Source organism: Convolutriloba macropyga, chromosome 10 (genome assembly GCF_964194025.1).
Source record: "Convolutriloba macropyga chromosome 10, txConMacr16.3, whole genome shotgun sequence".
Classification (NCBI taxonomy): domain Eukaryota; kingdom Metazoa; phylum Xenacoelomorpha; order Acoela; family Convolutidae; genus Convolutriloba; species Convolutriloba macropyga.
This window is the reverse complement of record NC_134477.1, coordinates 27,321,372-27,346,408: the sequence shown is the minus strand read 5'-3', so window position 1 is coordinate 27,346,408 and position 25,037 is coordinate 27,321,372. Positions and strand designations below refer to the sequence as shown.

The following is a 25,037-nucleotide window of genomic DNA, read 5'->3' as shown; positions in this document are numbered from 1 at the left end:
ACGCTGAGTTACAATCTTAAAACGTTGCAGAAAGCGTATTAAGATTGGCACAAAAACCTGCACAAACCAGTAAAAACATGCCAAAACCAGAAAATACACGCCGAGTGCTTGGAACCTGACAAATATCACCCGAAATAAAAGTTTTCCATAGTCTTTATTTCGGATTCTAAAAGAATTTTGCCTGTGAATGTCTTCGTTTTAGCTCCGAAAACAGACACAGTTCTGGGCCAACAATATACAAACGTAATACGATGTTTCAGGACTTATTTGCTATGGCAGACTGCTGTTGAAAGAGCTGTTTTGGCAGACTGCGCAATGGCAGACCACTCTTTTTAGGAAGATGTTTAACAGTCATGTAGTTTTTCTTAGTCATTAAACCATTTATGACGAGCTCGTAGAATATTAACTTGGAGGTAGAATGGATGCACTTCTCTTCCCCCCTACCAGTTTTGCACCTCTTCCGTGTAATCTCTCCCAAGTCAAACATCATTGGTGGGGGGGGGGTTGTGAGGGGTAGGTGCGTTTTGGTGTGAGTACGTTTGAACTTGCATCACTAAGGTGACTTAAACTGCCATCAGAAACAATTTAATTTATAAGTTCCTCCTGTTATAACAGTTTAACTTATAACTTCCTCCGTGCAAAAATATATAGAGAACTTATCAGCCACCTATCGACGATAGAGTATGACTTCAAAATTCAGGCTCCATTAGATCTCTCTCCTCTCTCTCTCTCTCTCTCTTCCTCTCTCTCTCTCTCTTTCTCTCTCTCTCTCTTTCTCCCTGTCTCCCTACTCCCTGTTCTCTACCTCACCCCGCTTTCTCTCTATCTCTCTCTCTCTCTCTCTCTCTCTCTCTCTCTCTCTCGCTTTCTCTCTCTTTCTCTCTTCCTCTTTGTTCTCTCCTCCTCGTTGTTTTAGTATTGAGACTTTCGAAGTAATGAAATTCGAGTACATGGATGTTGGCTGGCTAACCTGCAGTGTTTAAGGCACATGACACAGTCAACAGAGTCCGTGGATGACATCAGAGTGACGTCGCAGGAAACTTAAGGAGGCTGTCTATGACTCAAGTTATTTCGACTCAGGAATTCGGAAAAAATAAATATAACAGGCTGTTGGGCTTGTATTTGGAAAAAAAAATGACAAACTGCGAATGATGGGCAACTCGATGATGAGCAAATGATGATGATGATGATGATGATGATGATGATGATGATGATGATGATGATGATGATGATGACGATGACGATGATGATGATGATGATGATGATGATGATGATAATGATAATGATAATGATAATGATAATGATAATGATAATGATAATGATGATGATAATGATGATGATAATGATAATGATAATGATAATGATAATGATAATGATAATGATAATGATAATGATAATGATAATGATAATGATAATGATAATGATAATGATAATGATAATGATAATGATAATGATAATGATAATGATAATGATAATGATAATGATAATGATAATGATAATGATAATGATAATGATGATGATGATGATGATGATGATGATGATGATGATGATGATGATGATGATGATGATGATGATGATGATGATGATGATGATGATGATGATGATGATGATGATGATGATGATGATGATGATGATGATGATGATGATGATGATGATGATGATGATGATGATGATGATGATGATGATGATGATGATGATGATGATGATGATGATGATGATGATGATGATGATGATGATGATGATGATGATGATGATGATGATGATGATGATGATGATGATGATGATGATGATGATGATGATGATGATGATGATGATGATGATGATGATGATGATGATGATGATGATGATGATGATGATGATGATAATGATAATGATGATGATGATGATGATGATGATGATGATGATGATGATGATGATGATGATGATGATGATGATGATGATGATGATGATGATGATGATGATGATGATGATGATGATGATGATGATGATGATGATGATGATGATGATGATGATGATGATGATGATGATGTTGATGTTGATGTTGATGTTGATGTTGATGTTGATGTTGATGTTGATGTTGATGTTGATGTTGATGTTGATGTTGATGTTGATGTTGATGTTGATGTTGATGTTGATGTTGATGTTGATGTTGATGTTGATGTTGATGTTGATGTTGATGTTGATGTTGATGTTGATGTTGATGTTGATGTTGATGTTGATGTTGATGTTGATGTTGATGTTGATGTTGATGTTGATGTTGATGTTGATGTTGATGTTGATGTTGATGTTGATGTTGATGATGATGATGATGATGATGATGATGATGATGATGATGATGATGATGATGATGATGATGATGATGATGATGATGATGATGATGATGATGATGATGATGATGATGATGATGATGATGATGATGATGATGATGATGATGATGATGATGATGATGATGATGATGATGATGATGATGATGATGATGATGATGATGATGATGATGATGATGATGATGATGATGATGATGATGATGATGATGATGATGATGATGATGATGATGATGATGATGATGATGATGATGATGATGATGATGATGATGATGATGATGATGATGATGATGATGATGATGATGATGATGATGATGATGATGATGATGATGATGATGATGATGATGATGATGATGATGATGATGATGATGATGATGATGATGATACGCAAACTCTGACTTTAAATGACTCTGAACAAAACTCTAACCGGGACTTCCACCTGACAAACTGGGAATGATGGGCTGAAATTGCTGAAATAATATAAAATATTAATAAACGTTCTTTTTTAATAATAAAGAAAGATGAAAACAAAAAGACAGACTGAGAAATACTATGATTCAGCGCTGATTTATAATGTCACTATGATCCGGGCCTATTTAAGAAGACCCAATTGAAAAGAAACAATAAAAGGACCTTTAAAAAAATTGAATTTTTCGCTTTAAGTTCGACCCTTTATTTAAAATAAGAGTTTAAAATCTAAATTGTGAAAACTGTTAGGGTTTTATAATTACCTTGTTTGGGGTACTTCTACTGAGTTTCAAGTAAAGCTAACCTTCTAATAAAGCTTTATAAGCAATTAAAGAAGCCAAATTTTAATGATACCAAAGAGAGCAACAAAAAGACGGCACAAATGCGGATTCATCTGATGAGCGCTTTAAGTAACTGAGAAATGACAATTTGACGTTGTACCACACGACGATCCATTGAAAGGAAAAAAGCAGAGCTCGAATATTTCTTAAAAAATTGCCTTTTGAAGAATCAAAGTCTCGCTCACGCCTCTAAGTTACCAATGAAATCGTACAGCTTTCAATTGAGTTTAAAAAAATAAGTATGCTCGTTAATGTGCGTTTGCACATGATGTTCCGACCCGAGCTCATCTACATTTTTGAATTAATAGTCAACCGAATGATGAGATAATTAAAAATAGATGTTTGAGTTTTAAAAAATCTGTACACGACCGAACTACTGATTGAACTGCATAAAACCATGACTCAGTACAGCGCTCACAAGATCTGCCAGTGGAAAGACTAAAAGAAAAAAACAAACAGCAAAAAAATTAAAATTTTTTAGCGAATGTGCTAGAAGAAGAGGAAAAGAAATACAAATATTGACTACTCACAAAACTTTTATGAAAACGCATATTTTCCAACAAACAAAACAACAGTTACGACATAATATCAATGGAAAAATGGTTTTTTAATACAAATAATTGGATGAAACCTCTCTATGATGAGAATAAGTTACAATTTGACGAATAGAACAAAAACCGAAAATTATAAAGAGTATTTGAAAACGAACAACATCACAAGCTTTAAGACTATTCGCTATAAACTGACTGCATTTAATAACATCATTCATTCAATCTGATTGCATTGAAAAACATCATTCATTCAACATCATTCATTCAACATCTTATGAGGACAGTCAGCACTTTACGACCAGATGAAAAATTTTAAAAAATCAAAGACAGCAAATTCGAAGAAAAATTGAGCGAGAAAACTGTCAAATCAAAAATAGGAAATTTTTGGTAAAAAATTTTCTAATCTCGTTAAATCATATTGTTCTTTAACAGCAACGGGGTTCTTCTTCATTTTTAACAATATGACTTCAATAAATCATCAGATTTGAACAAATATAATATAAAGAAGAAATTTTTCAGTAAACCTGTTATGTCAACGCCATTAAATCAATAGCTTTCAACGGAAGTAAAAAATAAACAGGAGATGACAACAAGTCTTATGCTTAAAAAAACAACAACAATTACAAGCAAAGTCCAAATATTCAGCAGAAAAATGCAAGAAGAAAGTGTCGAAGCCGTTTAAACCATAACCGTTTCTCTGAATAGTTTATCTATGATCCAGTGGAAGTAACGCCAATGGGAACTATTAAAATTGGGATAATGAGATAAGATTTCAAAAAAAAGAAAATTATTTATAAAAAAATCCGAACATTTTTTTGAAATAATAAAAAAATTCGTGTTATCGAAGTCATAGAGTCAATAGTGAGCAGATAAAACCTGTTATCAGAATAATTTTGTTTGCAGTAAAAATATAGGAGACCTGTTGTCATTACTGATACTGACTTACAGTTCATGAAAATAAGCCTAGTAAAGAATATTGTTAAAAAAAATTTCGAAAATTTTTAAAGTCTAACAGTCACTAAATTCAATAGCTCTCTACGGAGCTTAATAAATACGCAAAAATATGCCTCATTAAGAAGATAGTGATGTTTGTCATCCTCTAAGTCGTCAATAAGACAGCACAAAAAGTCTTCTGATTATAAAAACAACAACAAAAAGCAGGCAAATACCGAAAAAACAGTAGAAAAGTGCAAGAAAGAGTCAAAGCCATTTAAACCATAATCTTTTTTCTAAAAACTTTATCTGTGGTCCATTAAAAGTCTTTGCTGAGCCACTGGGAGTATCATCATTTGGATAATGTGATAAAAACTCAAAGGGATACAAAACAAAATATACAAAAATTATAAAAAAAATTATTTAAACGCGTGGCGTTGAAGTCAAAAAACCAATAGTAAGAGGATTTATTTTAGTTGCAGTAGAAAAAATGGACGCCGTGTAATTACTGAGACTGACTTAAAGTTCACAAAAAAACAGTTTAAGTTTTTTTATGTTCAAAAATAAAAAATTACTTATAAGTATTAACATCAATTAATTTCAAGACTTATCAAGGAAAGTAAGTAAAAAAAACATTAATTTTTGCCTCAATGAGAACACAAGGATGTTCATCATCAAAATAACATCAATGACACATGACCATAACTCCTATGATCATGAATACAACGACAAATAAAGGCAAAAATCAAAAATTTTCAGCAGAAAATGGAGAAGAACGTGTCGAAGCTACTTAAAGAATAATGTTTTCTCTGAACCCTTTTATGATACATTGCACAACTTGTAGAAGCCACTGGGAAAAAAACAATATTAGGAAAATGATACCAGATTTCAAAAAAACCGAAATTACAAAAAAAGATCCGATTTCTTTTAAAATTTAAAAAAAGAACTGTTGTTATCAAACTCATAAAATCAAGTGTCAGCAGATGAAACCTCTTATCTCTTACCATAGTTTCGTTGCAGTAGAAAAAAGGGTTCCTGTCCTTACTGAGACTGACTTGCTGTTCATGAAAATAGGTATAATATCTGTTATATTTAAAAAAAATTCAAAAAAATTGCTTTTTAAAGTCTTTACAGCTATTAGCTGTCCACTCGATGCACTATATAGGTTTACCTAAAGCTTATTTGAAAATCGATTGCAGTTTTAGTTATCAACTTTATGCTATAGGACTCCAAATATTCTGGCCTAACACATTAGATTAGTGAAATAACAATTAATGATGAAATATTTGGTTGCTTTTTTTATACCAAATAAAAATATAATCTCTGAAAAAGTCCTAATGTTGAATCACAATTTATTCCAATGTAAAATCAGCTGTTTTCAATGGAGTTCAAACTATGATGATTGGGTATGCTCTATATCAATTTGAGCATTTTTGCAATTCACTAAATTTTGTCAGCAGTGGAACAAATACCAAAAAATTCAGCTGTTCGCATAGACGAGTTGGATCCATCAACAATACCGGGATTTGATTTAGTATTCCGACAGCAACTCAAACAAAATAACAAATCTGCAAAGAGTTTACAGTACAAAGGTTCCAAAACTGCATTTTTTTCCTGAAAAACCCTTTTGCGATCGCCCGAATTTCTTAGGCTCATCAATGATGGCTGCTTCTCAAATCCTAACTGCGCAGGCAACTGGAAAAATTGCAATAAATAGATGTCTTTTCGTGCTTCCCACAAAGTTAGTAAAACTATGAGCAAAACTTATTGATGGATAAATTTCAGCAATGGAGGGTGGATGAGTATTTTGTAAAGAGTACAAAACAAAAAACAGACCTCACTTCGTCCTTATGCGCAATTCCGCTGTTTGGCAAAAGTTTTGTCATCAGAGTGAAAAACAACAGAAACGCCAGAAAACAGAAAAATTTTCGTCAATCTCAAAAGAGCGCAGCCAATTGAAGAAACACCTTGACCCAATATAAAGTTACGGCCGCAAACCGTATCATTTTTTGACAATGAAAAACAAGCGGAAAAAACCATGATCCGAGACAAAATCGTAGCTGAAAACCTTTTTAAACTGAAAATAGTTTCAGTTTTTTCGCAGGTTTACAGCTTCGGATCCGTCAAAAAATTACTCCAAGCACTTTCAGGCCATCAGTTGTTCAGTTTTCAAATACTCCACGCGTCAGCTACATTGCTAAGCAAAGGGAATTGTTCTACGACCAAGGGCAATCTCCTGAGCTCAGTCTGCTGCACTAACAGCCTTGACATGGAAAAAAACTGGCATTAGACTTATTGCTGTAGGTTAACAAATTTAGCGTCTAATCTCCAAGTGCATTGCAAAGAAAGTGGCTTCCGACGTGTTTAATTTTCTTGGAGCAAAGCAGAAGCCAGGAACAATCTTGACGAGGCAAAAAACATAATAATGAGAACAAAACAAAAAGTGGGACTAGGTACTGATTTGATAAAAGCATTTCAGACAAGCGTAAAAATGTCGTAAACTCAACAAAACTTCTGATGCCTGGAACAATGTTTTTCATCTTCTTTTATATTACAGTCATGGGAATTTCTTCTTCATTAGCTGAACGGTTGGCAGTCAGGCAGGACTACAAAAGGGAGATTGTTTGGGTACATTTTTTCCCGGGGCCACTTGGCATTTTTGAAAACCAAACACAAATTCTCTACAATTGTGCTGATATATCAATGACGGGATTAATGCAAACTCCAAAACCCATATATGTAAAGCATTGGAAAATTATTTCAATAGCAGGATTAAACTGTGCTTTAAAACACACAAAGGTAAGTTGAATCGAGGCTTGAATAAAATTGATAGTTGAATGAAAAGGAACATCTTAGAGGAAACTGCAGTATTAGGAGCTGCTATAGGATGCTAAGCATGCTTTTGTTTCATTGTGTCTAGCGAAACAATTTAATAATCATGAAGAACTTCTCGACGATTCAATTTTTGTCAGCGAAATTTAATGTTCTTTTAGTATCCTGCGTTATTGCGCCGATGCGCCTGAAAGACTCTAGTCATTATGATGCATTTTTCCGTCAGACAAAGAAAAAAAGCAAAAATGAACAGATTCGGTGCGCAACGTTTGAAGCCACTTTAGGAGCCCTCGTGTCCGATACTCCATGAAAACAGGCATGCCTTTTTTATTGGAAGCAGCCAGTGATGAATTATAATACCAGCTGATCATTTTTAAGTTGCATGTAATGATTTTGTGACTAAATTTTTGTCATCTTGCGCAGAAGCTCGCAGGCCATAATCCAAACAAAAACATGTCAGTTATTGAAACAATTGAAAAACAGGTGCAATTGCGACAATGCAGCCGTCTAAAAAAATCCAGGAAGAATCAGATAACTATGCTGATGACAGTTTTTAGACAAACGTACCTCCACAGGAGAAAAAACTCTTTTGCTATCTCTTTCTTTTCCACAATCGGGTGCCTCCTCATCCAAAGGCCCCATTTAAAATCTGTTTTCTAAGTTATCTCCGAAATAATTCCGTGCTGCTTTAAAACACCTGCTGCGAGTAATATCGAACTATAAAATAAAAAAACAGAATTGTGTCAGCCTGCTCGAGTGAATAAATGTCACCCGTCTGCGAGCAGAACATTTTTCTACCCGACAAAAACTCCAGACAGGGCCACATTTCCGTAAATGTTTCGAATAAGAGTAAATAAGCAGCAATGGACGTTACCGTCATTTCCTTTTGCAATCAAGTTTTAGTAAAAATGCGGCGGAAAAAAGCCGCTTAAAATCAGCCGGAGACAACAGAAAGTAAGACAAGCACGCCCTGAAGTTTTGCAAATTTGGATTTCTATCCAATACAATATCTAATACGAGCTGTTTGGGGCATTTACAGCTATTCGTTGGTCTGCAAGAGTTTTATGATTAAAGGCAGATTTTGAACGTGAGCAAGCCTTTAAATTCTTATCTGGCCCGTTAAAATTTGAGTGTTTTTTGAAAAATATGTCATTCAATGAGTAAAGACAGTCGTTAGTGATAAGTTTTTGATGTCTCATCTAATGATTGGGGAGCTGAAAATTTACAGTTTGATCAATTGAGTCGTAATCCAATGGCGGGAAAAATTTGGGTGCAATAACAAGAGAAATAACAAGGAAATAGTTGGAGCGACTCCAATTGATTCTAATGTAGTTGGTAACTATATCAAGAATCGATTTGGAACAAAAAATTCTTTAGTTCACATCCCTTGACTATCAGTCAAAATTAGAATATTTTGAACACGAAAGTCAAGAGCAACATTTGCTCAGAAAAACAACAGCAACATAGTTTTCAACTTTTTGTACCGAATAGATTCTTGTAAAGCTAAAATTAGGTAACACAGCCAATGGATCTGATTAGTTTGTCCGACCTCAAAAAACGGTGAATAATTTTTATATCTCCAAGACGCGCATGCCAGATTTTTACATAAGGAATTACATTGTAAGGCGTGTGCTGTGGACTTGCAGGTTGCTTTACGTAATGGGTGGATCAGAAACAGAAAAGATTTGAACTAATCTTTGATGTCTAAATTAGAGGAAAAATCATTCAATAAGAACTGTTTCGTTACCCATCGATAACTAAAATTTCATTTTCATATGTCTGTTTATCTGATGTGAGCAACGTTTGTTTTTTTAGTTACGATGGTCTATATAAATTTATAGGAGATAGGCATAGACATTGTCATGTTAAAGGTGAAAAAATTTATTTTGAATGGTCATGTTAATGACAAAATTTCATTTTCTTGCAAATTTTTTCGCCGGTTGAGGTGACCTTCAGTGAGCGCAGTCAAGTGAGCTGTTTGACCTAACAATACATTGATACAAAATTGTTGAGTTTGAGCCTGCCACTTCCCTCTTTTACACTTATGAAAAATATTTTTTCAGGGTCTTTGAAAAGAAACGTTTCGAATTAAGGAACAAAAAAACTGTGCACTCCCTAATTTTCCCTTTAAATTTCTATCATGTACATTGTAAGTGTGTTGCACATATCCCCCGCTAAAGGTTCAGATAGTTTGTGAGCCACCAGGTAACCATCAAGTTTTTCACATTAATTTGATGTTTTTCTACTTATGCACAACTCATGTTTTTAAAATAAAAACAATAGCGTTGATAAAATGATCAAAAACTTATATAATGAAGCAAAAATACCTTTTTGATTATGATGTTAAACTTTTACTGCGTTTGGATCTCTCTAACATGACTTTAATATTGAAGTTTTGACAGGAAAACGAATTTCTTTCAATTATAAAACACGGGTTTAGACTACGACAAATGGAAAGGCTATGCGCAGCCAACAAATGTAAATGCAAATTTTGCCTCAAATTTAGTTTATCTGTGAACAGATTTCAGCTCAACTTTTTTTTCAAATTTAGTTTGTCCACAACTTTTCCCTCTGGAGTAAAATTTAGCTTGAATACTGCTGAATGAGTGTGTTCATTTAGCAATGAATTCCTAACTGCGATTTCTTAAGTGTTAATTTACACCACTTTTTAAACTGCGCTTCGTCTTTGGGTTGGATTTAGTTTTGGTGTTTTTGTTGGTTTCTGGTTGTTTATGTTGACCTTTTGTACGGAGGATGGAGGCCGTGAGATTGGTTTGGTTGGTTGAAAACTGGGTTACGTTGAATATTTGTCTGGAGGATGGAGGCAGAGAGATTAGTTTGGTTGAGATTTTGTTGTCGATTTGTTTAATTGAATTTTTAATTTGAGGGGTTTGTGCAGAGAGGGAAGCAGAAGGGGGAAAAGAAGAAGAAGACAGAAAGACGAGAGGTGAAGAAAGAAGCACCCGCAGTGCACCTCGAACCCGTTTTAAAGGTAAAACATCCAACTTCTGCACTGAGAGCACATTGTTTTTGTGTAGGATCTGAAAAAAGTTTGTGTCAATTATTGAGGCAATTACTTGCGCCCATGTGAAGTTGAGTGTTGTTCCGAAGCGTTAACAGTGTGTGAGAACAGTATCAAAGTCTGAGCAAGATTCCCACGATCACACTGCCTTCCCTTATTGTTACACTAGAGTTGGATCAGCTTCAAGACGTGGACTGATTCCCATGTTTAGTCTAGTCCCCACAATGATCACCTTGTTGTGGTTTTTATCACTTCATTGGTTTGTCAAGTATTGTACACACCCACACACATAAAAACCCAACGTCAACCATACATACATACATACATACATACATACATACATACACTTTTAATTAAAAGTTCGCCCGGGCAGTGTGTTTTTGAATGGCGTCAGCTAATGTCTCTAGTGATACTCCAACACGTCCGCATCAACAATTGTTATCCTTTGTTTCAGATAATAGCTTAGGTTTTTGAATGGCTTCAGCTAGCGCCTCGAGTTATACCCCAAAACATCGCATCCAGCTTTGTTTTGCTTTGGTTTAGATTTTGGGGAAAAGGTCACTACTTTTGATGGCTCGAGCAAACGTCTCGAGTGATACCCCATACGTCCACAAACAGTTTTTTTCAGAATTTTGGCTGAGTTTTCTGAATGTCTGCAGCTAACGTATCAAACCATACCCCAAGACGTTCGCACCCGCCGTTGTTTGCTTTTGTTAAAAGATGGTTTGCAAAAGAGATTGATAAACTTTGATCTATCGATAAATAAATTGCTACAATTTTCTCGGATTCTTTTTTTTTTAGACCTTACATGACATTCCCAGCAAAATTTTTAGATTGTTTTCCATACCGTTTCAAAGTCTCTTATTTGAGTACTTCAACTACGCTCGTCCACATTAGTAGGTTATATGCAAGTTTTATCGCTTTGTTTTGTTTTTTCTTCTTGCCGAGATCAGTTTTTGTTACATCTGCGCAATCTACGTATGCATAATTGTATAGTGGTTTTACCAATGTTTTTAAAAACTACATGAGAATATTAGATGTTAGGTTTTAGATTTTAGATGTTTTAGGATGTTGATCCTTTGTCACAAATTTATCACTATTTTGCTGACATGACATGTCCAGGTCATCTAATCATTGAGGTCAAGGCCGAGAAATTCATTATTGAGGTCAAGACCGCTCTTTGATGACGTTAATGTTCTCTGCCCCTAGTGTTGGCCTCAGACTTGTAATCAGTACCTGTCTAGGGAATATATTGTATATGGTTTTTAACCGCGTTGATGAGTCTTTTTCATGTGTTTGAATCCGATTTGTTTCCGTACATTAGGGCTTACTTAAATTTATATGGAACAATATTGGGCTCATTACGCCCCTGCTTCGGGTGCACAGATTTTAAAAGTGCTTGATTGTAATCTACTTTAAATTTTCTGTTACTTGGGAAGCTGCTAGACCATTTTGTGATCCAACATGGTGTGCAATTCTGAATTTGCTTGTATAAGATGATTTCGTGATAAGAGTGAAAAACCTGAACTACATCAAGAAGGCAGCAGCTGTGACACCTGTCCAATTGAAGCTTGTTGTTGTTTTGTTTGTTGCTGTTAGCACAATTTCATTTGTGCATATGCCAGATCTGTAGGCGGTTTGTTAGTCTCTGATTTTTTTAATTGTTCACAGAGATTTACAGGCTGTTCATTTACAATGCTCTCGAATAGTTTTCCAAGGCAGTGTGTTAATGATAACTGTCTGCATCCTTTCAACGTTTTGTGATCTTTTCCTGCCTTTGGTATCATTGTTTCAGTTTAGTTTTCCATTGGGCTGGTACATGTCCTAATTGTGTTGATGCTTTAATTGTTTGTGCTAGGTTTTCTAGTGTTTCTTATGGTAAAATTTTTTCATCTGATACCTTATTCCGTTATGTCTTGGTGCATAATTTTTGCGATTTCTTAAAATACTTAAAAGAGTTTAGGGTTTTAATTTCTGTGTATTTTTTTTCTCCAGTTGGCGTGTTTACCCTAACGTTTGTTTCTCTTTTTTTCAGCGAGACGATTTTTTCCTTCTTTTTTGCCTTAGCTGTTTTTGATTCGTTTTCATTTTAATTTTCAAATTTTTGGTAAAAGCATCTGCAGCTTCCTGATCATTCGTTGATGATTTTTCGTTGTTTTTCTGATTTTGGTTGAGTAATTTTTTTGCAGCTTTCCAAAAAATGTTATCTTTCCCTGCTTGATTTGATTTGTCAATTAGTTTTATTTGTTCTCTTGTTGTGTTTTCATTACTTATTTTCCTTATTTCTATCGACTGTATATTGGTCGTGTTGGATAATGTTTGGTTTTGGTTTGGATTGCTTTTGTTGTTTCTTTCGAATGGTTTCTTTTTTCGCTTTAGCAGCTTTTTAATTTGGTGGTTTGTAGCTTTGTGTTTTTCACATACACGCTCTTTTTGTATGGATCTTTAATGTTTTGTGTAATTTTATATATGTTTGTTTCTAAATCCTTTTTGATTTCGTTATGCTTCTTTTTATGTTATCGGATTTTTGCAAGATTTTATATTTGTACTTTTCCGGTTACCTTTTTGACTAAACGTGATTTGATTAATTTATATATGTTATAGCTGCTCTCATTTGAGTGATGTTCACCAGGGTTTTCGTTGAAGACATCAAATTCTTCAAATCATCTTGTACTCTTTGAGTTGGTTAGTGTTCTACCCTCTTTGTGTGGGAGTTCGTAATTGTTTAGTAATATTTAAGGTTTTCCTCGTCAAGCCATTGTTCAACTTTTCTTCCAGTTATGTTAGTGAGTTGGTCATTGCCTCCAATCATTGTGTAATCTCTATGGACGTCGCCAGTAAATAGGTGGGCTTCATTGATTGGCTTTTTCATTAGATCAGATTTTTTTCCTGGTTGTGGTGATACATAGAAATTGTAATGACGAATCTGAGTGATTTATAGTCTTTGTTTGAGCGAGATCTTTCTTGTCTTTGATTACTTTCTGATTCATATGTAGTAGTCTCAATGAATAAGTAACTTAGTCGATGTAGATTGTTGAGCCTAAACAGCTGTGTTTATTTTTTTTACATAAATTTGTTTTGTTGACTCAAGCTATGTCAGCTTTTGTTTTTTTTTCAATTATACTAAAGATTTTTGAGTTTTTTGTTATTTTCTCTTGTGATTTCTCTTTTTTATCTTAGTTGCGTGACTATAACAGTTTTATGTAATATTTATTTTTCATTTATTTTTCATATTGTTTCCATTTTTAAACGTTTCATCTATTTAAGATATTTAATTTTTTTTTGTTTCCTTGATAAGTTTCATGGTTTTAGAGTCTGTTGTCACAAGGCTTGTTGAAATCTTGTCCCATTTTCTTTTCTTTTACTGTCAGTTTGTTGTCTTTTTTTATTTCTTTTAAAACTTTTGTGAGTTTTTTCCTAAAATTTTACTCTGTTTTTTTTAATTAGTTTTTTTTTGTGTTTTGAAGGCTTGCGTTAAAATGGTCAATTTGACCTTGAAGATAAATTCTCCGTTGCGCATTTACGTGTTTGCTATCTGCTCTAATTTGCTTTCAAGTTATCTAATATGATTCCTTGTTATAGTTTTGGAGTTTATCTCGATTTGTGTTTGGATATCACTTGCTTTTTTGGCTATTTCTTTAGCTTTGCTTTCTGGTTTTTTTAGAGCCTCTGCATTTGACGCAGCATCTGCTTTTTGTTCTGCTTCTTCATTTGCTTGAAAACATTTGTAAACTAAGCTGTGCTTTTCATTGCATTTTGCGCAGCAAAGTTCAATTTGATTATAGTCTTCGGTGTGATGTCGTGTCGTGTCCTCCGAATCCCGGACATCTTTATGCTATGTCGCAGTTTGCTGCATTGTGACTATGTGGTCGGCAATTGAAGCATTGATCTATCTCAGTAATACAACCCCATTAATAATTGCTTTTCTTGCTTTGTTTTCATCATTGGTTAGGACTCATACCAGTAGTTCTCCTGTTTTGTTCCGCTGCATTTAATTCTATATAGTTTTGAGCTTTAATCCAAGATTCATTTAGTTTGTCTTTTTTAGACCTAGGCTGACATCTAGCAAAACTTTTGTTCTGACGAAGCATGAGGTTACTTTTTTTTGGTTTTTGTTGTTATTGAAATGCACTTTTACTTTATATTTTTGGAATTCTTGTTTCAATTTTTGTGGTATTGGCAATTTTGATGCTTCCTTTTTAAATTTTCTAGAGAAGCCATTTCTCTTACACTGCCCGGGTCTGTTTTGTCAGTAAGTCTAATCATATCCTTCGCGGAGGCAGCGAGTCGAGGTTTCTCTCTCCCTCAAATGTTACAGAGTCAAGGGCCTTTTTTGGGTTCGAGTGAATTTAGTACCATTTCTGTTTGGATTTTCCGGGTTGGTTTTTTTGTTCTGGATCAAAATTTACCCTCTCGTCAGAGAGGCTCGGTTCAAATGGGTCATTTGGGAGAGGGGGAAAGGACATGCTTTGCGACTGTGCGCGCGAGTAGTTGAAGAGATGTTTGCGACTGTGTGCGCAAGTAGTTGAAGAGATAATCCATGTCCGAGAGTGGTGATTAATGAGGGTTGAGGGAAAAGAAATGTCCGATACTTTGTACGTATTAATTGGTGTCCCGGGAATCTGATTATATCAGCAGCTTTTCATACGATTCAAAATTAGCGAGACTGAAATGTGAGTTTTCCTTTTGGTAAAAACAAATTGGTCAGGTGGGATCAAAAGATCAAACTGCTATTAACTGCAACGTGGTCAACGCTTCTGATTTTTAAAACTATGTATGCTGAATGGATCCTTTTAAAAAAAACAACTGTGCATTTGTGAATAGCCAAATCAAAATCATTTTTTTCAATGAAATTGCAGAAAACAACAATAAACACCCAGCAACGTAACTTAAGATGGGAAATGCTATGTTATCTAGTTCAGTTCAGACAAATTGTATAGCAAAAGCATTCTCACTGTGTGACTTGTTTCCAATTACAAACAATAAATTATTATCACCTTTTAATCAGATTACGCATCGGATGAGCAATACTTTGAAACGCATCTTATCAGATTTTAAACATCAAAACAACTATCTACCTTGCAAAAATTTTACACATATTGGACCTCGCACAAAGAAACAGCTTTAATTTACAAACAATATGATATTTTCGCTTTGTAAAATACTGAGCAAGATCTGATAAGATCTTCAGATATCTCATCAGATCTTACAAGAAAATACAAAAATATCTTGAAATGCTGAGGAGCAACGTTAGTAAACAGTGGTTACATTTTACGAATCTATGTACAACCTCCTGCTGAAGTTTCTAAGGTTTCAGTAAACAGCTAGTGTTGTTGCTAATTTTATGTCAAGAAAGCTCAACTATCTAAGTTGATGAAGAATCAGATTTTGGCCACTTCTGAGAGCCAATTGCTCTTTGTGAGACATCGGCTGTCGTCGTTTGGGACAGCGATTTGAAGTGTTGCTTCTATGTCGGATATTAAAGCTATGTGATATTTTTCGGAAGCTAAGTTTAATTCCGATCAGACTGCAGCAGGTGTGGTCCGAATAGAGATTTTTCGTTGAGGGCTACGCCCTGATACTTTGCTGGGTTGTTGCACACTCTTCGGGCCTTTTGAGGTTAATGCATGTTAACGAAAAAATAATGTGGCAAATAACACTGTAGTTTGTATCGGGTTTCATTCGTACAGTTTGATCAATCTTCAAAACCATCCCATTCCCGAAATAGCTGCCTTAACCCAACCCTCAAAATTTGTCCTAAAGTATTGCATCTTTTCAGTATCGCTGTTTTTTATGATCAACAGCATCAAAAAACCCGACCAATCTGGCCACTCTAGAAGATCTCCTGAAAAAACAGTTAGATTTAGTTTCGGCAAGCCACTGGCGCAACCGCTCGGGACTTATTGGTAATTGACTTGGGCAGTGGCTTGGTTCACTGTGCTCCAATATTCACACTAAGCAGATTTGATTGACAGTTTTTATAGGACTCTGGCTCTTTTTCTTGTTTTGGAATACTTGAGGGTCCGTAAATCTAACTTTTTTGGATTTCTGGGATTTTTTGGGAATGCCCGATTCTCTCAATGGTGCTGAAAGCAGTCCTAAACCCCGTTCAATTAACGGGGCAATATCCAAAGAGGCGCTGAAACTTTTGTGGTCGATGGTTTGCGTGACATTCGTTGTAGATTCGATAACAGGGTATGGAGATGGTATCGACCGGAACAGGGTACCGGCATCGACCGGAACAGACAGCGAATAGGGCACTGATTTTGCCTATCCTGCTGTTTTTTTATTGCTTGTCGACACCTTCTATCTCATCTCCAACTGGTCCCGATGCTTTTGAGCTGGTTTTTCATTTAGTTTTTTTTTTATCTTTTTTCAATTTTTCTTTCCAAGTTATAGAAGTCTTTGATCTTTGTCAGCCTCTGCTCTCTTTCTTTCGTTTTAATGTACTTGCTCTCGATGCCAAAGACATAAGTTGTCTTCTTTATGTTCTCGCTGTTGTAATTGTAAACGTAACTTTTCTTATTGTTGACCACGTCTCAATCCTTCACGTTCAATTTTGATTTGAAATTGTCGGTCTTTCAGTTGTTTCTGTGCTTGTTGCTCAGCAATCAAGTTTTCAAATTCCTTTTGCTCAACTTCATGTTGTCTCAACAATTTCTCCCTCTGAATTTGGGGCGTCTTTATTGTTGTCAGTTACCATCTGGTTTGGATTTTTTTTACTCTATGTAGATGCCACTAAGGTTGTTTGGTTTGCGCAATCCTTGCCGTGCCCGTACAGCTTGATCAAGTCTCGATAGTAACTTCTATCATTGATGACCACAAATTTTTTGTGTGCAACCTTCTGGCTATATCATTCAAATCCATTCTGCGTAGATTTCATCTAGTTTTCCTACTAGATGTTTCAGCTGATTACACCATGTCTGTGTCTATTTTCGAGAGCCACTTAAATTTTTTGTTTTCAATTTCTTCTTCAATATTGATGGTTCACACAAAATTAGAACAGCGGTTTTCCCTGATTTGTATGCTTGCATTGTATCTTTCCAGCAGTCAACGAATTCTGTGCGGAAATTTTCAATGTCTCGGAGAAATGGTGTTTAGCTAACTACCCGTCTCGAAACGTTACTGCATTCTTCTAACATACGCTTGGTGTCATTATAGAACTTTTCAAAATACTTTAGATTTAAGAGTAACATCTGTTAGGCATTTCCAGACGCTATTGTTTAGTTTTGTGTCAGGTAGCCTTCTAGCTCGATGAGGTGTCTGGAGAATAACTTGAGTAGGTCAGCTTGCACTTTCATAGCGTCTTAAATTTACCACTTGCCATCCAATCAAATGTTTTCCAGTGCGTGCTGGGCTGGGATATTTTCTTATGATCGTTACTAGCTGTGCTTTGGTTCAGCTAATTGAATTGATGCGTCGCTGCTGTTTGTGCCACGGTAATGGTCTTTGTCTGGTACAGCAGACCAAATGTTGCAGCTGCTCGAGAATCTACGCGGAACCGAAATATCACAGCATTTTTTTTGAGCTTTATTTTGGCCTCGTTCTTTTTTAATCTTGATTGGCAAAAAATATTGTCGAAACAATTAGTCGCTTGGTTGTATTAAAGGACTGTTACTTTAACTTCGATGGAAGTTAAGAAAATCCTTAGCAATAATCTATGTTCATTCTCGTGCTGAAATTTGAAAGGCGTCAGTCAAAAGCTAGTACTGTTGCTCACTTCTTGTCAAGAAACTTCAATAAAGTTAGAATTCTAAAGATCCTAGGATCTATAAAAGGCTGAAATTGAAGAAGAATCAAATTTTAGTCTATTCTGGGAGCCAACCGCTCTTTGTGACACTTTCTAATGGATCTAAAAACAATCTGGTTTCAATGTTCAAAGAATTCGTTAAAAGCAATTAATCAAGTAAACATCATTAGAAACATCATTCCTACTCGTTTCTGATTGGTTTATCAAGTAAGTAATTTAGATTAATATTTACATAGTAAATGTCAAATAACTGCAATATTTTTTGTTATTGACATAAGCAAAGCTGTTGCTCACGTAACTCTATCTAACTGCCTCAAATCTATGACATTCGACTATGAATAAACACCTAAAGGATCACAAAATTAACAATTTAATAAATCTGACTAAAAAAAACAAAAGATCAAAAAATGCTATTTTTGCGCAATTTAAGTGCTAATAGCCACAATTGTGGTTCTGATGCCATAACGTTTGTTGCGTCCATGAATAGCCTAGAGGTTACCTTAACCGTGTGCTATAATCTCGGGTTGCTTCGGTCTTCCCTTACCAAAATCGGGGGTGTACAAATTTTTGGTCTCAACTTGTAAAATCTTGACCATTTTTGAATTTTGACCAATTTGAGTTTATTCAGTTTCAAAAGTTATTTCTTGATATCTGATGGTTCTTATTGCTGATTTGACGTGGCGCGAACAATCGATTTCAACAACATAATTGCTAACTTTTTTAAAGATTTGATTTTTAACTGTAATAGAAAAAGAAAAGATAGCCCCCTCACATAATCTAAAATAAAGATTTTGCATTACTTTGTTTTTGTCAAAGCACTAGGTTATGCCCAGAGGATAACCCCCCCCCCCCGGTACAACGCACGTGCCATGTGCCATTAAATTCAGGTTTTAAAAGGTGGCCCGTGGATTTGAGGGTGCAAAAAACATGAACCCACCAAACGGTGCGAATAAACTGAAGAACACCTCATGTCTGATAATTGCTGATAGCAACCTAGCCACGTTTTCCAACAAGAAAACTCGCGTAAAATTTTTGACTTGTCAGATTGGCTAAAATCTTGCACAATTGAAAACGTTTTGTTCCTTTGGGTAACTTGAGTTTCAAAGTAAAATTTTTGGGTCTTTCTCGTTATAACCCCCCCCCCCCCCCACCGCAGCTTAGTGGTCAGATAACCTATAGCTCCCCATCATGGTAATCATACCAAAATGGGGGCTAAAATTTCACCGGGGGGGGGGGCAAAATTTATGGAAAGGACCCGATATTTCTATATCAGTGGTGAAGCAGATAAGCTGGTTGGAAATCTGTTATTGCAAATAGCTGAAGAAGCAGGCGTGTTGCGTTACAATGATACTCCGACGCAAATAAACGACTTTTTATTGCACTGGCCACATATTTATTACTGGATCTTTGTCACTTGGGCCTTCTCTACGTTATGCAAACCAACACCCCCCCCCCCCCCCCCATTGCAGAGCACGTGTCAAAATATATTATTTAATATAATAATAATAATAAAAAACTGTTTCCGGTCAAAAAATTAAAATTGAGTGGATAAGCTTTTTAATTTTTTGCATATTCCTATACTGCTGAGCCAAGGGAGGACAGCAAAGAGCAGTGTTGCCCCGTTATGTGATGTCTCATGGAGCAAAAAATTTTGTGTTTTCATTTGCTCAAACTTTTAAGGGTACGCAAGGCATTGAAAAACCCAATATAATCCTTCTAACAATTAACCATCACCAACATAGTATAAAATTTTAACGGAACCGATAGATTAAATCTTTCTAACATAACGCCGTAATTTTTTTTACATTTCTTCAACGAGATGGGGTCAAAATTTTACTATTTCTGCAAAATTTTACTATTTCTTCTTCTTGCTCTTATTGAATTGATGTCATCGTTAATTGTTTCCTTATGAAAAATAGGTTTTTTCAATTTCCTCCCCCAGCTTAGTGGATGCAGATTAGTCGCGAGCCCCAGAAGGTCGTGTAATATAATGATTTGCTATGCAATGATCTGTAGCTGAGGAATGAAGAACGTTCTTGGGAGATAGATTGAAAATAACCCAAAAAGTTAGAGGCTCGCACAATTTTTCTAAACCCCAGTGATTCTGGAATTTTTATCGTGCAAGATCTGATAAGATGCTGACTAAGAATTTTTATCGTGTAAGATCTGCTCAGATCTTACACGATAAAAATTCCTCTTATCAGAACTTACACGATAGGGAATTTTTATCGTGTATGATCTGATAAGACATCTTATAAGATAAACATTCCTCTTATCAGAATTTTTATCGTGTAAGATCTGATAAGACGGAATTTTTATCGTGTAAGATCTGATATGACAAGTTTTAATGATTTTAATATAAACGTATAACGTAGTCAAGATCCTATGAAAGTAAAAAATAATCGGTCAGCTAAACAATTATGATACAAAAAAATGCTTGTTGATTCTGTTTTGGCGGCAGCTTTATTGTGAGTCCTAACTGGGTACTATGGCTAAACTTAGCAGTCGCAGATAGTTTTGGTCTTCGAAGAAAATTTTTCAGCCTACTTTGATAATCACCGCTTCGGAGGAAACCCCTGCCACTCAAATAATCGTTTTACAATATCTTATAAGTCTTAAAAGACAGTATAAGATTTTTTTTCTCTTTGTTGCTCTGACACTAAAGTGTTGCATGCTGCAGTTTTTTGGCTAGTGCTTGAGAGCAATTCTGAATTGTCTTAAATATGAAGAACATGCCATACTTGAAGAATTTTAGGCGTATAAGAATGTTTACCGTGTAAGGTCTTATAAGAGTAATTTTTATCGTGTAAGATCTTATAAGAGGAATTTTTATCGTGTAAGATCTTATAAGAGGAATTTTTATCGTGTAAAATCTTGTAAGAGGAATTTTTATCGTGTAAGATCTTATGAGAGGAATTTTTATCGTGTAAGATCTTATAAGAGGATTTTTTATCGTGTAAGATCTGATAAACGTCTTATCAGATCTGATAAGAAGATGCATCCCCTTACAGGCTATTAGCAAGATGGTTTTGTCAGAAATTTGTCAGATCTTACACGATAAAAGTTCCAGAATCACTGGGGTGATCTCAAATTATCTAAATTTACCGTTTTCAATCGTTTACAGTTTCCATTACGCTTAAATCTCTCCCTCATTTTTCTAATGATTAGTTTGAAAAATTCTTATGAATGTAATTCTTCTGTGATGTAAATTTTTGCACTTTCTATATATATTCTATTTAATGTTTAATTGGCTATCTAATCTCATGATGCCAATCTAAGCTATTGCGCCATAAACCAACACTGCATACTGTAGGATTGGCTGGCTGTACATGCGCTCAGCAAAAAAAAATGTGGATGGTTATGTAGGTCTTCTAAATTGATAGAATGTTGCGCAAATGACGTTCATTTGGAAGTATATATTGAATGTGATGCTCATAGTTTCCCGTCAATCAAGATTCCAAGGTATCCTTTGGACCTTCTGTAATCTTGTTTCTCTTCAATTGATATTTGTCTGCTTTTATCCAAACAATTTTTTGTAGAATTGTAGTTTATCAAAATTTAGCGTCAGCTTTTTTCCTCCCGAAAATTTTTGTTTTGTTTTATGTCGACGACATGTCGAGTAATAACTGACTGGTTAAATTATCGAGGGAGTGTCGTCGGCGGGAGTAATTATTATGTTTTTCGTAACTTTCGGGAGATCGTTGACATACACTATATAGTAAATCGTCGTGTAAAAGATTCGGGACCTTTTCCGTTTTTGCCCAGTAAGTGTAAGTTACCCCCCCCCCCCCGTTACAGAGTACGTGTCATTACATGGTAAATCTTTATGTAAAAACATGGCACGTGCGTCTGGAGGTGCACATAATATGCACCCACGAAGATGGGGAGGCCCAAGCGGAAAAGATCTTTGGGATCTTTTCTGTTTGTGCACCCAGTACGTTATTCACCCCCCCCCCCCCCCCCGTTAAGGTAAATTTACCTTAACTTTATTTAGTGCGTAGCATACAGTAAGTTCATCAAGAAATTTTATGAATTGTAAGAGCATTTTTTCTGTTATTATGCACCCCTGCACCTCCAATATATGGAACATTTGTCATTACATATAAAATCTTTGTTCTTGAGGGGTGCAAATCATAAGTGCGCCAATCGCCCTTCGACTGAAGTAATCTCATCTAAAGGATATACTCACTGATTTGTAGAATCCAGTTAACTGTCTGTAAGTTCTCCGCTAATTGCACGTGCGGTGGTGTGAAACTCATGAGTCTTGATGAGAATAACCGTCAGAAGAAATCAAATAACTTGAGTAAGAAAATGTCGAGGAACCAATTTGATTTTGTTCACTCTTCTCTGTCGATCAATAACAAATCTGGTACAACGCATTTAAAGGCAGCTCACAAACTTCTAAAATCTTTTCGAGCTTCTTTTTTGCTGAATGTTAAGTAAGTCTAATTCTACCCCTACCCCCCTCCAGGTAGTACCAGCCTATAAATGTTATTTTAACGGTACAGAGTATATATGAATTCTAATTGATAGCCCAACCTCTTCAAAAGCTACCTAAACCATAATTAAACACCCGTTAGTTTGTCCACGCAGACCAATGAAAACAAAAAACTGTGCACGGTAAGGAAACAGTCCCGAGTTCCGAAATATAGCCAAGAACACAATTGTAACTTTTCAACAATGGCTGAAAGTTCAACGGAGGAAACAACTATACATTTCTCTATATTTTTGAAGAAATGATAATTAAGTAATACATTTCCTCAGTTGGTAATTTAAACATTAACTTGACCAGAGTTTGTAGAGGAGCCTTAAAAAAGTGCCGGGCAATAAAAAAAATGTGGGCTACTTCTAAAACATTAAGACTCGTTTCGTTCGCAGGAAAAATTTGCAGTAAACGAGGTCATGACATTGTGACACAATTTCCTTATTACTTTTTACCATAATGCTGAATTGTGTTCAGTTCATATCAGTAAAACTCGCTTGTTTCCCTGTTTGTAACGCTACTGACACATATTGAGCTGAGCCCATACTAGCCATACTAGTTACTAAAATGATACATCATGTATTAATTTAACCAATTTTGGCAGTCTAACATATCGACTTTAGTGAAAACATGTGCTCCAACTACTCCAAGTGCTGTGATTCCACGTCTTCACTATCAATCTGTGTCGCACAAAATATCCTTCAAAACCATTATACATCCTTATATACATATATTGGTACTGGAATGTTAATTCAAATAAATCGAGAACACACTTCACAGGAGTTTTGTAACGTTTTTCGTGTCATATACAACCTTGTAAAAGACTCAGAATTTTATGCATTTTTTGAAAAACTATACTATACAAATGTTGATTACAAAGAATCGTAGATGTCCTTTGTATGGTTTTAATGTTGGATAATCATCAACCGCCATCCGTAAGTGACCAATTAGTTGCCTGAAATAAGCCTTATAAAATCAGCTCGAGCATCAATGTGAAATCTGGATAAAAGAACACATTGTTATAAGTAGGCCTTTCCCTTTAGAGCCCACCAATAATAACAAATATAACAGACGAACGATAGATATAATCTACGAGGAGGTAATTACGCTAATATCAATTGGAATGAAGTTTTGCAGTTTCACTGCAAGATAAGTTGCGGTTGGACAAGGACAATTAAGATTTAAGAGCACAAGCCAGCTATAGGAGTTACAACAATGGAGAAACCTATTACTTAGTTCATTGCTCTCAGGGTTCTAATTAAAATCAACAGTCAACTTATTGATTTTAGCGCCTCTGCTGTTCGTTAATGTCATCGGATGCTTTTCTTAATTTCCGATAACTCAAGCATTTTATTCAACTCACCTCTTATTGGGTGATTCGAGAAAAATTCACTATTGAATAAGGTCCCCCCTCATTAGGTGACATAATAATTCAGCTTCAAAATTGAAGCAATCGTTCTGCAAGATTATTGCACAAATTTTTCGACATGTTGTTCTTATTGATCTCAATTTTTCTTATAGATCTCACCAGTTTTTGGAGCGAGCTATTAACAATCTTGGCAAACATCCCCTTCTCATTGGCGGTAATAGATCGAGGTAGCTTGAGATCAAACTAACAGTCATTTTCAAGAATGTGCCATGTTCGAACGGGAATGATCGCCTTTGGCGTCTCACACCTCTTATACAGTGTTTTGATGCTCAACAGAGGGCAAAAAATTCTTGTTTTGACCCAGCAAACTTTTTTGAACCAGCCACCGTGCCGTCTACGCTGAGCACAATTGGAACAAACGAGATGCTTCTCCTGACATGCTTCAAAATATTCCTTTTATTTTGCATCAGCACAGCTGTCTGATACGCCTACCGGGTTTCAGTTGAAGTAAAATTTTGACTCAGTGTCAATGACACGGATACCAAATGAAACAGGTTCTTCAGGGCGCAATACTCCCCTGAGAGGCTCTTAGAGCCTGCTTATTCTCTGAGTGTTCTTTTATGACTGGTTCTTTTGGATGTAGAGTGAGGCCACGCCCGCTATTTCCCCTAACACATGTCAGATAATTATGCGTAAGCGTAATGAGGCCAACTTTTTTATGATGATTGCATGCTAAACAACAAAATCTTTGCCTCATTCATCATTTTTTGTTGTAAGAGTTCTTGGAGTCCATAATGTTCAGCCTTGGCTTCAAAATACTGGTGTCTCGACAGACAAAAATGATTTCTCAGAAATTGTTGCTGTCAACTAGCACGAAAAACCGCTTTTAAAATTTCTTCGTATTCCACCATTTTCATATTGCTGGTCAACAGCTCAGACAGTTCGCGTAATAGCTGACATTGATCTG

At 35.5% G+C, this 25,037-nt stretch overlaps 1 protein-coding gene across 4 annotated transcripts in view; it reads right to left on the bottom strand.

The window, feature by feature from the left end:
• Positions 1-23,652, bottom strand: part of LOC142348404 (uncharacterized) — a 107,145-nt gene extending 83,493 nt beyond the window's left edge. For 2 of the 4 annotated variants that reach the window (XM_075399749.1, XM_075399753.1), the window contains exons 1-2: positions 23,578-23,652; positions 22,408-22,626 (exon numbers count right to left, since the gene is read on the bottom strand). In XM_075399749.1, coding sequence (XP_075255864.1) covers positions 22,408-22,477 — 70 coding nt within the window. In that variant the 5' untranslated portion in view covers positions 22,478-22,626; positions 23,578-23,652. Of the gene's footprint in view, positions 1-22,407; positions 22,627-23,064; positions 23,089-23,156; positions 23,213-23,577 lie in introns of those variants that run through there. The other 2 variants (XM_075399752.1, XM_075399751.1) reach the window with 2 other exon arrangements.
• Positions 23,653-25,037: the final 1,385 nt, after the last annotated feature.